At 40.6% G+C, this 18,028-nt stretch overlaps 1 protein-coding gene across 2 annotated transcripts in view; it reads right to left on the bottom strand.

The window, feature by feature from the left end:
* The window catches only part of LOC147010798 (sarcoplasmic/endoplasmic reticulum calcium ATPase 2), a 108,876-nt gene that overhangs the window by 78,329 nt on the left and 12,519 nt on the right, over nt 1–18,028 (bottom strand). For both annotated transcript variants that reach the window (XM_085858914.1, XM_085858915.1), the window contains exons 2-3: nt 9,122–9,139; nt 4,391–4,473 (exon numbers count right to left, since the gene is read on the bottom strand). In XM_085858914.1, coding sequence (XP_085715040.1) covers nt 4,391–4,473; nt 9,122–9,139 — 101 coding nt within the window. The remainder of the gene's footprint in view (nt 1–4,390; nt 4,474–9,121; nt 9,140–18,028) is intronic.

The following is an 18,028-nucleotide window of genomic DNA, read 5'->3' on the forward strand; positions in this document are numbered from 1 at the left end:
ACTTATAAGCTACCCATAAGTCGAAACATGTCGCGGTAATGTCTTTTTTACGCGCAACTTATTTCTAACTTATGTTTGACGTGCTTTGAACCAATTATTTACGTAGTCCCAACACACATCGACGTATGTAGACGTATTCCAATGACGTCTTGCGGTCGACAAAAAAAAATAAATGAACGTGTTTCTAGCTTACAACTGCCATATAAAGACGTGTTCCCAGCGGTTTTGGGAATTGGTATATAAAAATGCTGCTCATAAAAGGGGAACCCAACAGTGTTTTCGAGTCCTTTTTGAGTCGATGTCCATGTCAGCAGTAACAGTATCAGTATCAGTATCAGTATCAGTATTAGTTTGTTCATGTTGGCAGTAGTAGGTGAGTGTGAGGGGAGGGTGTGGGTTATGATGGATCCTCCTTGCGTCCGCGTGTCCACGGGTAGGAGACATCTTTGCACCATTGTTCGAAGTTCTTCGCGGCTAATTTTTTATGGGGCTTTTTCAACAATGAGCTCTGGCTTGTTTTTACGATTTAGGTCTATTCATAACGGGTTGGACAAATGCACAATGAACTAATAATGTGCATAGAGCGCTTTGATTACTTATAGATACGATATACCAACGAATAATTATCGTGAAGCCGGCGTTCACAAACTATGCCCAGCGATAGCCTAACTTATCCATATCGTGCGGCAGTTTATCTTTGCCGGTGACGTAGGGTTTGCTATTCATAGGCTGCCACTCAACGATTTAAATGGCTGCATCTCCACTATTGAAAGTAGATGCTTGCGCTCAACAATTGGATTTTTTTTACACTCAACGACTTTTAAACGGTACCACTCAGCTATTTTCATTGTTTACAATGAACGATTTAAATTGCTGTCACTCGCCTTTGTTTTTTGACGCTGGGGTTTGGAAATTTGAAGCGTTTCTTCTGAACGTGTTAAAACGCTCAAACTCGACTATTTTAAATAGACGCTGCCGAAGGACAATTGGAATCATAGCCAAGCTAGACATCGAAGTGTGAACATCCTCGTCATGCCGAAGAAAAGTTTGAAGAATGCTGCAAATAAGTGTCCTGGCCATGGTCGTGGACGCTGACGCAAGGATGATCCATTATACCGACGTCTTTCAGCCTATGAGTAACTTAAAAGTAACGTCTGTCGACGTGTGGCAACGATCGCGTAACGTGCCAACAACACGTTAATCATAGGTTAGAAATAAGTTTCGGGTACGCTAAATATTACCTCGGCGTGTCTCAACTTATGATTAACTTACAAGTAGCATGTGTTGACGTCTGTCAACGATCGCAGACCGTGCATACAACTTGTGGCTAGCGTAGCGGAACGTGTGAGTCATACGCCGGCATACGTCGTGAAATTTCAAGCATGAAAAAATTTGAGGACAACCAAAAAGTACGTTTAAAGCCAACGTACAACGACGTATGGCAGTGTTTTTCAGCGTGCTCTCAATGTTATCAAAACTTACCCATAACGTATTCAACGTGTGCCAACGTTTTAGAAAAAAAATTCAAAAATCGGCATACGTTGGCTAAAACGTCAAGGTGTGACTGGGCCTTACGCCTGATGGTGCAGCATTGGCGAATCCTGGAAAATTATAATTTTAAGGATTGCTGCAAATTACGTTTTCACAACACCCTATATTCAACATTATTTTAATATTAAACCTCAAAATAGTTCCTTTGTCTAAAGTAAGAACCTTAACCTGTAAGCAATTGACTTGTTTCACAACTGCACGGATCATCAGCTGAGCACCATTCTCCCTTGAGGATTTGATCCTTTCAGCCCAGAATCTCTCCAAATTGCGGATTCACAAGCTCTGCCTGTTGTGGTCCACATCGGTAGATTACCTGCATCAATAGGTCCACAACCTCAGTTGCATCCAGACAGCCAATCAACCCAGCAATGCAACGGCACGAGTCAAACCTCGCTTGCTGGAAGATTTAATGTATTATCACATATTCATTACTCATCATCATCATACATTCTATTATATCATGTCATACGACAAATCAGGCCAGCTTGACCAATTATATGTTAATACATGACACACACACACACACACACACACACACACACACACACACACACACACACACACACACACACACACACACACACACACACACACACACACACACACACACACACACACACACACACACACACACACACCATTGTGGTTATGTTAAATCAAGCCGCCAAGTCATGAGCTTTGTTTCACAGCCAGACATTAAATTTAAAATGTCTTTTACAAAAAACCACAAATCGAGATACCACCAACATCAGAACAAAGGCACTTGGACAAAGAAAAGCAAGATCCTGCATTTTGTCCTCGATCCCATCAGCCTTTTCACCCCGATTCAACATGTAGAATGCCAAACGCAATTTAAGGACACCACAAGGGCAACGTGCTTTGGCAACAGGACGTTTCGAGCTGGATAAAAAGCAGCAGGCATTAATCGATGCATCCGCAGCACACCGTTAATGGAATGAGCTCAATGCAGCAAGAAAGGAACAGTCTGCTACGACACAAAATACAATTGATAGTGCACAGTGGATAAGAAACCTTCATGAAAAATGAAATGACATCAGACACAGCAATCAAAGGGAATTGAACAATTTAAGGCTCATCACCGACCAGAAATATTGAATAAAGGAGACAGCAAAATAGTTGGCCAAACAGAGTTCATCACTGGGGTGTCTCTTGCACAAACAATGTGCCACCGAAAAAAAAAAAAGAGGAAGATAAAATAACGTAGTTCACAAATATATGGCTCAAAGCAGGCAGTGGTGAGTGGTCAACACATTAGGTAATCGAATCCTGCTGCACTCTGGCAGCACAATGATATCAAGTATGCAGAAAGCGAACACCCAGGCCAACAATAGGATCCTGCTAGGACAGTGACTCCCTCAATCTCAAAAACCAACATCATAAGCTCTTGTGAACAAGCCCCTTGAATAATCATTTATACATCACCTACCACATACTGATGTATCAAAAACCTCCGTTACAGAGTGTTCCCAAGCAGTTTCTTAGCAAAGGGTTATTGCTGGGTGGTTTTCCTTTTCAGAACTCAAAATCGTTACTTTTCCTGAAACCTACAATTAGCCGTACCCAAAACCAAAAGGCCCAAGAATAGCCTTCCCCTGCGCCACCCCCTTCTGCCCCCCTGCCCACCCCCCACCCCATGCCCGCTGCACAATATCTAACCGCATTGCACAAGGCACAGCTATAAGCATGGGCCATTCAGATTAAGCAGCCCAGTGCCACACGGCAAGATGGAGGAAAAAAAATGAAGAGGGAATCCTTAATTGTACTATTACCTTTCTGTTTGTTTCCAGAATACTATCTTGCACTGGGACAGTCTTTTTACAGTTGGATCTCTTCAGTTAAAAATAATAATAACAAAGCAATATAAAACTAATAACTAGCCAGTGACATTGGACTAGGCTTAGCTAACTATTTCAACACAAGGGCAAACTGCTATAGCCTACTTGAAGGTCAGTGACCAAAAAAGGCAAGGAACTCAGGCACTGCCCCACCACAGCCTCTGTGGAGAACAATGATCGCAGTGCAACCAATGCAGGGTTTCATAGTGAGGATACTCCGTGTCACATCCACGGCACAAATTTCTACCCCAGTTTTGATGTAGTTGACAGGCTGTTGGGTAGTTGACAGGCTGTTGGGTTGCCGAGGAGAGCCTGCGCCACTCCAAAGTTGGAAACAAATTGTGCATGGCGGCCGATGCATAAGCAAAAGCACCTTTGATAACCTCTCATTTCTCCCCGCACATTCTGCGCTTCAACTTTCCTCCCACTCCCAGGAATGTCTGCACTCAATCTACAATGTCTCATTCGATGCATCAACTGTTGCACCTGCTCCGATTCTCCTTCAAACTTAGCCACACTTTAATCCCAAGCCAACCACTATCTTCTACCTTCCTCGCCTACCTAAAATGACATTTTAAAAACGACAGACAAGACAGACTTTGTGCTCCATCAAACTGTGGTTATCAAAACAAACACACCAAAAAAGGCAACGCACACATGCACGTTCAAATATCCTTACCACAGAGCATCTCATTGTTATTTATACATACAAATACAACTCCTTATTCAAATAGAATATTGAAAATAGTCTTGCTGCAACGCAAAAGCATGGCGATTTGGTTGATGCATCGATCATTTCTACATTACCACTGACTGGCAGAAAAATTAAAGAAAAAAGAAAGAAAATAAACAAGTGAATAAAAAAAACACTTTGGGTCATTGTAAGAACTTCTCAAAAAGTCAACTCCATGGAAAATTAAACTATTATTAAACTGACAAAGCCAGATGCAATGCAGTCAAAAAGAAATCAAACAATCACTCACAAATGATATACATGCAGCCAGGAGCAAGATCCGCACGAGAAGATCTTCAAACTGCTCAATGACTAGTTCCCAAAGCGACTTGCCTGGAAGAAGAGGGTGACAGGCAGACAGACCATCAACTGGTTTGCACAATCACAATAACGGGAGCAAGTGCTGTGATGCACTTAAAATAAATGAAATGAGGACTTCTCTCGTGTATTCAAACCCGCAACCTCCACTACACATTGAGGAAATTAACCGAAATTTGAGAAGCTCTGTCATAGGTGACGATGTGGTTTGAAATATATATATATATATATATATATATATATATATATATATATATATATATATATATATATATATATATATTTTTTTATTTTTTTTTTTTTTTTTTTAAACCTTACTCCTTCCTCCTCAATGTTCAAGCAATTGTAACTGTTTAAACCTACGAGTCACCAAACCATTGCAGAATTGCACTAATATTTAATCACGCCTGCTTTAGTTCAGCCAGAAGTTGTGCAGAAAATCCCACCTTCCAGTGGCTTAACATTCTTCAATTATTGCTGAAATATTTGCATACTCAAACCAGAACCCTTTGGTGGAAAGATTTAAATAAAAAAGAAAAAATTGTCAATTCTTCTGCGACTCAACGGATTAAATCAACAGGACGTTCATTGAGGAAACTAACCACCATGGGAAGCAGGGAGAGAGCTGACATTTCAGGTGTTAACACTTCATCAAGTTAATGCCCAAAACATCAGCTTCTCCTTGCTTCGCATGACAGTTAGCATAACATACCTCGATCAACGTGAACTATTGATTTCATCCATTGCTCCACCTGCTCATCTTCACCAGCAAGACCAGTTAGAAATTCATGTTTTTCTTGACTCACCTCAAAGTCTAGCGGTGTGCAAAATCTCAGCTTCGTTCAAGTAATCGTGCATGTACACAACCAATTAACATAGTGAGACTTTTCCAAAGAGAAGGGGCTGATGTAATCGGCTTCTTTCTACTTGTTCCCCACAGCCATGCAGCCAACAACCCATTCATTAGTGTGGTTTCCTCCCAATTCACTCAATAAGTCCTGCTGCGCAACAGTGATTAGCAATTATAATTTGCAATCTGATCTCTACCAAGACTGTGGCACAAGAATGTTAGGAAACAAAAAAGCCCACATGTATGATGGTTCAGGGGTTTTAGGTTACGCTTCGCAGCTCACAAATATTTAGTGCAGATTTGCAAGTGTCCCCCAAAAAAGTAAATAAATAAATAAATACAGTTGACAGCAAGCAGGCCGAGCCTTGTTAGCTCTCATATGAGCCTCGACAATGTATACAAAAATAAAATAAAGGACATTACAGCAGCCCTCCAATCATTCCCCCAAACACGTGCAGATGTGGGTGCTATGTGGGTGCTAACGCCGCATTGTTTTACAAAAGCCAAGGGACAAATTTGGTTTTTGTCCTGTTGTTGTCTGATACAATTACAAAACAAAACTGAGCATTTAACAATGCAGAGCCAAGCCGAGGTATATAAATTCCAGTGTATCTGAGAACGAACTGTCTACGTCGAAGTAGGTTTGTGTGCTGACTCGCACACTGATACAAAGACCAATTACAATGGCCTCTCCTCTCCCTTCAAGGATGGACAAGGTGAACAATTGGAAAGCGTTTCATGAATGAATTCATTTTATGAGTGAAAAAGGGGAAAGTGGGAAGGAAAAGAAGAGGGTTGGGGGAGCATAGGGGAAGAGGAGCAATTCAAGGAATAATAAACAATATATAATCTATACATAAAATGAGCTGAGCTTATCAGTCATGCTTCATTCTAAAGGGTTTCTGCAGTCATGGAATAATAAAAATGGTGCCGTTGGAAAGCTAATAACCGATATACATTAATACCACAGTTTGCGTCGCTCCATTTCACAAATATGTCACATTGTTAATACCACTTCTTGATATTCCTCGGCTCAATTCCACTCTTACGTGGTTATAAAAGCCATAACTTTTATTCTCGAGCATTTTCAGAACTTAAAAGACTGATAAAGATGTCAGAATACATCGATAAAGTACCAAATCGGGGGGAGATCACAAAATTGCCCAAAGAACCACTGTACTTTTAAGCCATGCAAATAAATGTACTGTACTATAGATTGCTTAAAGCCTGGTGTTGGCTCAGTAGTTAGGGTGGCGGCTTGGGATCAAAGCGTCCTGAGTTCAAGCCTCGTTGCCCGCTGAATTACTTCACCAGGGGGTTGACTCAGCCTGCCATCCTTCCAAGGTCGGTAAAATGAGTACCAGCTTTCTGGGGATGATCGAGTCATTCGAGTAACCTGCGTCGGAGTGGCGACCCGTCCAGGATTGTGCCCAATAGCCAAGGAAACTGCTTTGGCAGCACCGACGCTCTGTACAGAGTATGGTTCCAATGGATGGATAGATAGATTGGTTAAGAGGCATTGTAAAAGTGTTACCTGAGAAGTGAAATTAGATGTTATTTGTTGAATGGGTGCTAGTGAATGTGTCCTTGATGTTGCCGGGTTATTAAGTTTTCCTCCGATGGATAAATATGCCGACATTCATTGAAAGAGGAGGAAGAAGACGTACCACCACTTTCGACCACTTCCAGAAGAGGTTTATTTATACTTAAATATGCCTAGTAATTGTTTTGTTATATTTATACAGGATTTGTACTTGAATATAGCTGTTATTAATCAAAAAAGGGTAATATCATCGGTAAACAGAGAAGTACAATACCTGAAGTGGTGACGTGAGGAATGCACCCCCACCCCCACCACCTCATTCTATGAATTATTATGACAAAGATAGCTTGGATTTTTGTCGTTTCCACTTTTCAGGAATGCATCTCCAACGTAAACTGGGGTGTTACAGTAATTGGGACAAAAATTAATTTATTTAATCACAAACGTGCCTGTTTTAAAAGCCTCTACATTGAGAGTTTGAAGAAGAAGCGCTAATGGCTTTGCCACGGAATGGTTCAAACAGAAACATTTATTATTCATATACAGCCAGAACCCTTTAGGACATGGAAGGAAACCACCAAATTGTATCTAGTAATACTTCTCAAAGCAAGAGAAAAATATATAAATATACATAAATATATATGAATAAAAGTACAAGGAAGGAGCACATAAACAACAACCACCACCACCACCACCAGTTACAACATTAAAAGATCCTTTTTCATGCCTTTTACTTCATTTTACATCCTCAATGACATTCAAAGATAGAAATGCAATGCGTTTGTGAAGTACAACATGCCGTCTCTTGATAAAACCAGTGAGCGAAGTGACATTTTATGTACATTATTAGCCCCATTTGATAAACTGATAAAGTATACAATGGTGCAATTCCCAGGCATCTTTGAGCCTTAGTTTTGAGATTTGCCCACTTCTGGTATTATGACATCACTGGCAGCCATTTTGTTTTTCGGATCAGCTACATTTTATCAAATTATATTTCCCATAAGAAGGTGATCACATATTTACAATTTCACAATGATCGGTTTAAGTGGTATCAGAAAAGTAATTTTTAATGTTTTCCTTCAATCCAATATGGCTGCCAGACCATGGCATTGACAATGTCATCCAAGTAATATGCACCAATTGATATGGTCATATATATATATATATATATATATATATATATATATATATATATATATATATATATATATATATATATATATATATATATATATATATATATATATATATATACATATATATATATATATATATATATATATATATATATACATATACACACACACACACACACACACACACACACACACACACACACACACACACACACACACACACACACACACACACACACACACACACACACACACACACACAGGGTGTCCATAAAGTCTCTTTACAATTTAAAAAAATTACAAAGGCAATTGATGGGATGTTTTTAATCAGATTTGTTCAATGTACTCAGTGATTATCAAAGTTCTCTTTCTATGGTGTTATGTTAAAGATATCGTGTATCGAACAAAGATATGGGACATCAACGACCTGAAGCAACGGATCACTGACGCCATTGCCACCATTGATGAGGCTATGTATGCTACAGCGAACATGGCAGAAAATCAATTTCCGTCTTGATCTGCTTCGTGCAACTAATGGTGCCCATACAGAAGTGTATTAAATGAGGCAAAAAAAAAAACTTCAATATCTACTCCTCATTTTGTAATAATTTCCACAGGTTTATCTATTCATTTGCTTTCGTAATAAATTTTTTAAATCGCAAAGAGACTTTATATATACCCTGGTATATATAAATACATACATATATATATATATATATATATATATATATATATATATATACATACATACATATATATACATACATACAGTCATTTCCGTGGCAAATTAAACTTTCATCATATATAGTTTAACCATTTTTGATATATGCTCTTAACAAAAATCATATGGAATAATGAGAACAACCATCTTGGATGATTTTAAAAGGGTACCAGCCAGGATGGATTGGTCCCCAAATAACAATAATAATCGAAACAAGAAAGATGCTTGCAGGACAAAGCCATCTACAAGCAAGAATTGTATCATGGTATAAGGCACAACTCGGGAAATCCTACATGGAATTGGGAGTGCACTCGACAGAACAGAGAAAATCAATTAAAATAAATAAATAAATAAATAAACAAACAAATAAACCTGGTTTATATTTTATGAAACATTTGGGAAAGACGCACCTTCCTCTGTTGGCAGTTCTGAAATCCATCATCCCCTCCAAGCAGATGAGATGGCATGAGAAAAATAAAAATAAAACAGGACGGGTTCAAGGAGGGAGAACAATTGTTTAGCACAACAACAAAAGTGAACAAAATTACCAAACTTTCAATACGACATTACATCTATCATACATTTAAAAAAAAAAAAAACCCATCAAACATGCACATTAATCCATCAGTGTATACATTAACCCATCGAATGAATATGTACATTAAAACTACTAAACCTTCATTAGGACATCTAACCAATATTAATCCATCCAGCACATAAATTAACCCATATAATCAATGTTACCATTAATTCTTACTACAATTCACAGGTGTGTGTGTGTGTGTGTGTGTGTGTGTGTGTGTGTGTGTGTGTGTGTGTGTGTGTGTGTGTGTGTGTGTGTGTGTGTGTGTGTGTGTGCGTGTGCGTGTGCGTGTGCGTGTACTCCTACAGTTCTGGGCCAATTACATCAAGACTTCCGACATAGGATCAGCAGGACCCCAATTAGTGCATCGGGTTGTTTTTATCTTTGCTGGTGGTCGTGGGTGGGGGAGCGATGCAAATTCTCTATGCATAGTGTATGGCATTCCTTTCCCCACATTTTCCAGTGCAATGAGGTGTTTTCAATTACACGTTTCAATGAGGATAACATAACCCCCTGGTCGCTCCTGCAGGGAGCGTGTGCTTCTAGTGCAACTAACATGTATAATCTGATACATTAATCCACAATAAGAGATCCGAAAATGACCAATATGAATGGTAATTAATAAATCAACTTCAATTTGATGCAACTGCATTAACGGATGTGCTCCTGCTCACGTTAGATTGATGTCAACCCACTGTTTTGTTTGATCTCAATACTTGTGGTAAAAAGTTGGGAGAGACAGAGTCACAGAGACAGACAAAATAAGGTACTTCTAAAGTCAAGTTATGGTCTGCAAAATGGTTTTAAAAGGGCACATCGCCTTTGACCATTGACCTGTTAAATCTAAAATTGAATCAGTTGATCTTTGTATGACAGTCCATGTGTGTGTCAAATACGGTTGAAATCTGAGTGGTTCGTAAGCTATTAAAGAAACACAAATTTTCAATTAATATAAGGAGCTCTTTACCTTCGGCCTTGGACCTTTTGAACCCAAAATGTAATCACTTCATTGTCGTATTACAGTCCATAGTTATGCCAAGTTTGGTCAAAATACCTTCAGCAGTTCACAAACCATTGTGGCAACGAAAATCTGTTACTTTTAGATAAAGGTCACATGACATTTGACCCACTACCACCCCCACCCCAAAATAGAATGAGTTTGCATCACAATTTGCATCACAATACACCTTTGGAACAAGTTGGATAAAAATCCCTTCAGCATTTCACAAGTTATCGTGGTAACAAAATCATCACGGATGGTAATTGTCCATTCGCGGACAACGCAAAATATAAAAACAAACAAACGTGCACCAGCAGTGTGAAAATACATTGGGGGGTCGCACACCATTTTTATGGTGATGGCTGCTGGTATTATAAATGTACGAGCAGTGGGGTCCAGCGATTATAGTGATATACTAAATATCGTACACGATTTAAAAAGCTTTGATGCACTTGGCTACACCTGTAATAATGGAATGCATGTCAAGACGTACCAGAAAGTAGGTACAGTAGGTTTTAACTTTTAACCCTCAACACCCGAGCACCGTACAAACAATCATATTTTTCTTTGCCCTCGTGGCTGTTTTTAAAGCAATTGTCAATTGGTTATCTTATATGAATTGGGGGTGCTTCAGAAAGCCTGTGCTAGTTACCAACACAGCGATCTGCAATAGTCAACCAGCCTGTGGCAATTTCCAATATTGATCTCACTTTGAAATGGGGGGGGGGGCACCTTGTGGGAATAGTTTTGCAAAATTGCCATGTGTCAATGATGTGTACATCATATATGAATAAGTAATGGACCATTGAACCATTACATATTTTTTGGAACCTGTGTTAACAAAAAATTTATAGCGATATACACCGATACATCGACATCAGAATAGAATAGAATAAAATAAATAAAAAACATTCCGACAGCCGAACGTGCAGTTTATCCACCTTTTGAATGAATGGAAAATGTTAATTATTTGCTGTATAAAGTATATGCTGCAAATTCAACCTGATGGATGTTTGCGTAATGTAATTTTTTTGCATTATATGCCATGAAATGTTAATGTCTTTTTGATAAATTCAAAATATTAACATATATGAATCCCAGGATAAGTACGAGGCAAGAATTCCCCAGAAATTATTGAGGCAGAGGAATCCCAGGAAATGAATGACAGGTATTCGCAGGGAATGAATGAGGCAGGGAATCCCAGGATGGTATCCATAAGAAACACCCACCCCCTATGGGAGAGTAATAATCCCTCTCCCTCTGGGGAGGGAGGGTGGTGGTCAGTAAAGCACTTACACTCTGCCATGTGCACAGTGCAACATTGCAAGCAACCTCCACACTCCATAGCTGACTAGACCAGTTGCTTTGCTTCGTGGCAAGGCAGCGACAGTGTCAACAGAAAAGAGCACCATGGAGGCTCCCAAACATGTGCACATGCAATGCCAACAGCAGTCATCATATAAATGTGAAGACCCAATCACATCTCTCACCACTGAATGGGGGGAACAAGCAATCAACTCTCATCTAATTAATTACCTCATGTAGCTAAACACACCGGCAGGAGACGGGACAGACAGATACACGCATGCATGGACGTTACAGATGACAGGAAAAATGCGCGGATGAATAGAGACACGCGAGAACGGATGGACGGATGGGTGCACACGCACGCAGTGTCATGCCAAGAAATCTTGTGGTGCCCCTTTTACATTGTGAGCAATGCCACACAAATAGTCCTTGGAGGTCAAAATTTAAATGTCAGAGTTGAAGCAAGTGTAATAAATCAATAGAAATGCAGAAATGTTCAGTTTCAGAAAATACAATGATCACAGAGCTTCTTTTTTTTTTTTGAAGCCAAATTTTAAGTATTGCTCGATGAAATTGGTGACTACATCCCAGGAAAAAAATTAATAAATAAGCGAAATAACTAACTAGAAAGGCACACAGTAGAGCGCATACCTCCACCACGTAATGCATGATCCATGAGAACATATCGGGTACAATACAATTTTGAAATATCATGGTATATTTCGTTTTTGGCCCTATCTCTCAATGGTGGAGAATCACTTCAAAAATTAAATAACTCTCGTGTCCATATCCAGATTCGGATGTTCACCAAAATCGAATCCAATTTGTCATGGTCACACCCCCAACCTGTCCACCAAGTTTCATCCGAATCCGTCCACAACAATTTGAGATATCCTGCACAGACAGACAGACAGACAGACAGACAGACAGACAGACAGACAGACAGACAGACAGACAGACAGACAGACAGACAGACAGACAGACAGACAGACAGACAGACAGACAGACAGACAGACAGACAGAGACTGAGACAGACAGGGGTGAAAACATAACCTCCTTCACCTTCGGTGGTGTTGGTAAAAAAAACAGTAAATTGTGTCAATTATATGGCAAAGAACAATTCATTTCTTAATTGGTTAATTAATGATGCTCGAAGTCCAAAGCTGTGCCCCATGAATTAGTTGCTCCATATCCGAGTTGAATTGCTGAACTTTATCACCAGAAGTCAGCTGCCCTGAATATGCAATTAATATTTTAATGAAGCAAATGTCACTCCATAACAAAAATTAGACATTTCATTAGTTTTCTTATTAGCTGGTAGAGGTAGAGAAAAATTTTATTTCATCAATAACTTGAACCACTCATTGTGTAGTATGCACTGTTAAAAGTTCATTATGATGCAAAAATTAAATAAAACCATGTCGCTCCAAATAAAAAATAAAAAATTAAATAAAACCTCGTCGCTTAAATAAAACTATGTGGAGTGAAAGGCTGCAGTAATTGATTAAATTGACGACGACTCGAACGACTTAAACAATAGTTGGTACGAGGTCAGCTATCCCAGAATTCAACAGCAAGGTTCAGTTACTTCCTTGTGTCATCTGTCCATTTTGAGCAGCGTGATTTTTGATCATTTTAAATTGTCTGCCGTCCAATAAATGGTAAGGAATAAGAATATTCCTCTGAGCTCCATTGTAGTTCGAATGTAGCTAAATGAATATTTATCTAAGACCTGGCAATGTTTAACAAGTTGATCATTAAATTACTGTTGGCAACCTGGATGATTTCAAACTGCATTCGTGTTACAGTCTCAACACCTTTGACTGCCGCTGAGCGCCAAAAGCATTTTAGAGATAAACACAGATCCAGGGTGTTGGATGTGAAATGGGGGGAAAAAAAAAAAAAACAAGCAGTGAATCTTGCAAAAGCTCGGAAAATGAACAAACTCGTCATTGGCGATGTCAGGAGAGTGATAAAATAAATAAAAACTCCAACCGTGGCTGCACGTGCATCTGCATCCCCAGCTTACAATAGCACCACACTTGGAAAAGCAGTGAAACGAGCAAGTGGAGCCCCCCCCCCTCCAAATTCACTGAGGAAATGTGTTGCCGTTGTGAAACGACTGGCTTTTGTGGGCCATGAAGTCATAAATTTTATTCCTCAAAATACAACATCTGCTCATGTTGGGGAAGTAGTCAAGTCTTACCAGCAGTCAGGCATTTCTTATAAGCTGCCGAGTTAGGACTTTGTAACTGTCAAGAAAGGAAAGGCCAAGAAGAAGGTCCAGAAAAGCTTCCTCATGACAACCGTGCAGGAAGCACGTTCACTGGACACCTACCCTGACAGCAACATAGGGCAATAAAAATTTGCGTCCACCAAATATCTGCCTTCATTCGAAGTTCCCTCACAATGTCTGCCTCTGCCAATACCATGAAAATATCTGCCTCCTCTTGGAATATTTGAAACTCCATGTTGACAGAATGTCCACCACCTATAATTCCTGGGAGCCATCATGTGTACTTAGGATGATTCTGAATGCATGTCAGAAAAATGCCTAAACCTTCATGGCAAATTTGACACCGTGTATTACGTTGATGAAGGTTCGAGTATGCATTTCAAGTGGGAGACAATTGAGCAGTGGGCAACAAAAGTGATCACAAATAGAACTGTCCAGGAAGCGTTATCCCAGGTGTACAAGCAACTTCCTTTCTTCACCTTGCATATACTCATAAAGACGAAACAGCAATTTATTTGAGATGCAACACAAGGATGCCAATGGGTGTGATGTCATTGTACAAGTTGACTTTGCCGAGAACAATGCTGTGATGGAGCAGAATTAAATTTAGAATGCTCACTGGAGCCACCTTCAAGTTACCCTGTTCACAGTATGTGCCTGGGTGAACAGTAATGTCGTCGATTCTTGCGTTATTGTCAGTGCTGACCTTCAACATGGAAAATATGCTGTACATCGCCTCCTCCGCACAATCATCACAACACCGCCATCAAGATACCCAAATATCAAGGTGATCGAGTTTTCTCAGATGGGGCAGCGAGTCAGTTCAAACAGAAATTCATGTTTGCGAATCTCACATTTCTCCAAGAAATTTTTGGAATTTTTTTTGGCCACATTAGCCTGCAATTTTTTTGGCAAACTCACATGGTAAAGGAGCAGTCGATGGGATCGGTAGTGATGTCAATAGGAAGGTGTGGTTGGCTAATCTGGCTGGTGAACTGGTGTCAAATGCTGAATCATTTGTCCAAGTTGCAAAGCAATACTGCATGGAAATTGAGGTGCTGGCTGTCACATCAGCAGACATTGATAAGGATAAGCCAGAAGTAGATGAACCCAGTGAGTCACTGTGCAGTTGGGGCTGCCATGTACTCAACAGCTGAGTACTTTGAAGCAGAGTACGATGCATGTACAAAAGACCTTCCCTGTTTGTGGGGGTTACGTTCTTGGGAAAAAAAAACCCACGTTGGGCAAAACCGCGATGGACAAGGTTAAGACCTAATGGGAAAAGTAGGGTTTGGGGAACCAACTCTAACATTTATCGACTTTTTGCCTAAACTAGCACTATACGTACTGCACAGTAAAAACTGGTGATGGTGGTAGGGGTGGTGATGAGCATTGTATGTTATTGAGATGACGTTGACATCCCTAGCTGAGGATCGTCAGCGTCAGACTTTGTGAGGAAGGAAGTGATCTTTGTCTGATTTGCCTTGTTCTGCATGTCCTGATAGACCTCCAGATAGGATGCCATGAGAGCGTCCAACTCGTGCTTTAATCAAGCACTTCTCCATGAAATGGTCGATCTCAAAGAAATGGGAAACAAAGTCATCCGACATCTGGAGGCCTTTCTTGACAGCACCAATTGTCAGCTGAGGCTGGATCCTCTGGATCCATCGGCACTGCCAGCTCTTCAAGGTCCTCCTCAGTCAACTCAGCATCGTGAGACCCAAGAACTTGCTCGATGTCAGCCTCTTCCTCATCGGCGAATTCTTCCCCTTGAACTTGACAGGTTAATGCGAGGATGTTCTGTATTTCGTCCTGCTGTATGGGGAAGGCCTGGAAGTAGTGAAATGCTTCAGGCCAAAGCTTCCTCTAGCAACCAGAGTTGTGGACATGAGCTCGTCCAAGGACTCCTTGATGTTGACGAGGCAGTCAGCAATGTTGTACGACTTCCAGCAATCGCTGACACTGTTGACGGTCACCTTCTCACTCACATCCAAGATACCACGGAAGGTGTGGCTCGTGTAGTAGCTCTTGAAGGTCATGATGATTCCCTGGTCAAGTGGCTGCAGGAGTGAGGTGGTGATCGGTGGCAGATACGCAACCTTGATGTTAGGATGGGGCGAGATCAAGATCGATCGGATGACCTGGGGCATGGTCAAGGACGAGGAGGACCTTGAACGCCAGATTCTTGAACTTTAGATAGCGTTTAACTTTATGAATGAAGCAATTGCCAAACCAATCGAGAAGCAAGTTCCTCGTAACCCATGCCTTCTGGATGGCCCTCCAAAACACAGGCAAATGCATCTTGCTCTTGCCTTTTTGGGCCCAAGGATTTAAGGAGCGGTAAATCAGCATCGGTTTTATCTGGCAGTACCATTAAGCATAAGAACAGAGGAGAAGGGAAAGATAATCCTTCGCGACTTTAAAGCCTGAAGCAGTCCTTTCGTTCTTGGAGATGAATGTACGAGTCAGCATCTTCTTCCAAAAGAGGCCAGTCTCATCGAGATTACAGACTTGTTCTGGAAGGTAACCCTTCTACTCAATAATCCACTTGAACTTGTCTGTATACTCGGTGGCAGCCACATGATCAGCGGATGCGGACTCATCTATTCTCTTCACGTTGTGAAGGCCAATCTGCTTCTCAAAATGTCAAACCAGCCTCCACTGGCATTTAAAGTACCCATCTCCACACCCTCAGAAACTGCATGGCATTCTCACTCAACACAGCACAACTGAGTGACATGCCTTGCTGTCTCTCATTCTCCAACCACTTTTTCCTTTTTCTTTCCATCCATCTTTTTGAGGATGGGATCATGGCGACTCACAAATGACACCGGCACTCGATGAAGCACTGGCCCGAACACTTCCTCTGATTTTGTCTTCATTTTTACCTCCGTCACTGAAGGTGAAGGAAGTTATGTCTTCACCCCTACGTCTGTTTGTTAAATGCCAGAATCCTTCGGATTTTGGCAATTATGTTGGTCGGTTGTGTGTCATTCTGTGTCTGTCTGTTTGTCTGTGCGTTTGTTTACCCTGTAGCAGCCACACCGTTTCAGCGATCATGACCAAACTGGGTACAGACGTCGGCCATGGTCCAACTTAGACACGTTGTTTTTGGTGAATCTAGGTCAAAGGTCAAGCTCACCGAAAAACCAACATTATTTTCGCAATAACGTCCGCTAAAATGGTCGTATCGACTTCAAACCAAATCCAAAATGTGCATCTTCCAATTCTGCATCCAACCATACGTCTCATTGGGGTGTCACACCGACACCCTTCTTAACGGTCAGGGGTCGAATGTCAGGGGGGGGTCGGGTCAAGAATTTCAAATTGCGATAAAAATGCCATTTCAAGTCCGATTGACTTCCAAGTTATGATCATGACCAAACTAAGTGCTATAACTCATGTAACAGTAGCACTATTGACTTGTAAGAACTAAATTGATTTCCAGGTTTTTGCTTTTTCAGAGATCATGGAGATATGACAAAGTTATTCCGGCAATTCCTTGCTCAATGAGCAATTTCATTTGTTTGTTTGTGTGCAGGATATCTCAAAAAGTTGTGGACGGATTTGGATGAAACTTGGACAGGTTGGGTGTGTGACAAGGACGAATTGATTCGATTCTGAAGATTGGAGTCCGGATCTGGATACGATAATTATTGAATTTTTAAAGTGATTCTTCACCATTGAGAGATGGGGCAAAAAACTATATAGTACTGTATAGCATGATATTTCAAAAATGTATTGGGCTCGATATGTTCTCGTGGAGCATGCATTGCGTGGCACAGGTATGCGCAAAACAGAGTGCCCTTCCACTTTTTAATGCAACGAATCATCAATTTGTTGACGCCATAATGGCGTCCGACTGCAGCAGCACTCACTCTGCAGGCCAACTTGTCCAACACAACAAACCTTCTCTAAAAGTGACATCACTTTGCTTTTTCTCTCAGACATTTCAACAGCACCTGCATTATGCTTACTAGACATAAGGTACTTAATTTAAAGACCAGTGAAAACTAAATCACGCAATACTGGAGCAGACAATAAACAATAAACGAAACGATAACAAACTAAATCACGTGATATCAAACGAAATCATGTGATATCATGTGATAGTGTGGCACGATATCCAAAGAGCAACTGTGAGGTGAGACGGAGATGTGGTGTTGTGTCAGGTTTGGTCTTTGTAGGCT

This window comes from Eptatretus burgeri, chromosome 16 (assembly GCF_056783735.1).
Source record: "Eptatretus burgeri isolate ZD-2024b chromosome 16, Ebu_testis_v1, whole genome shotgun sequence".
Lineage (NCBI taxonomy): Eukaryota > Metazoa > Chordata > Myxini > Myxiniformes > Myxinidae > Eptatretus > Eptatretus burgeri.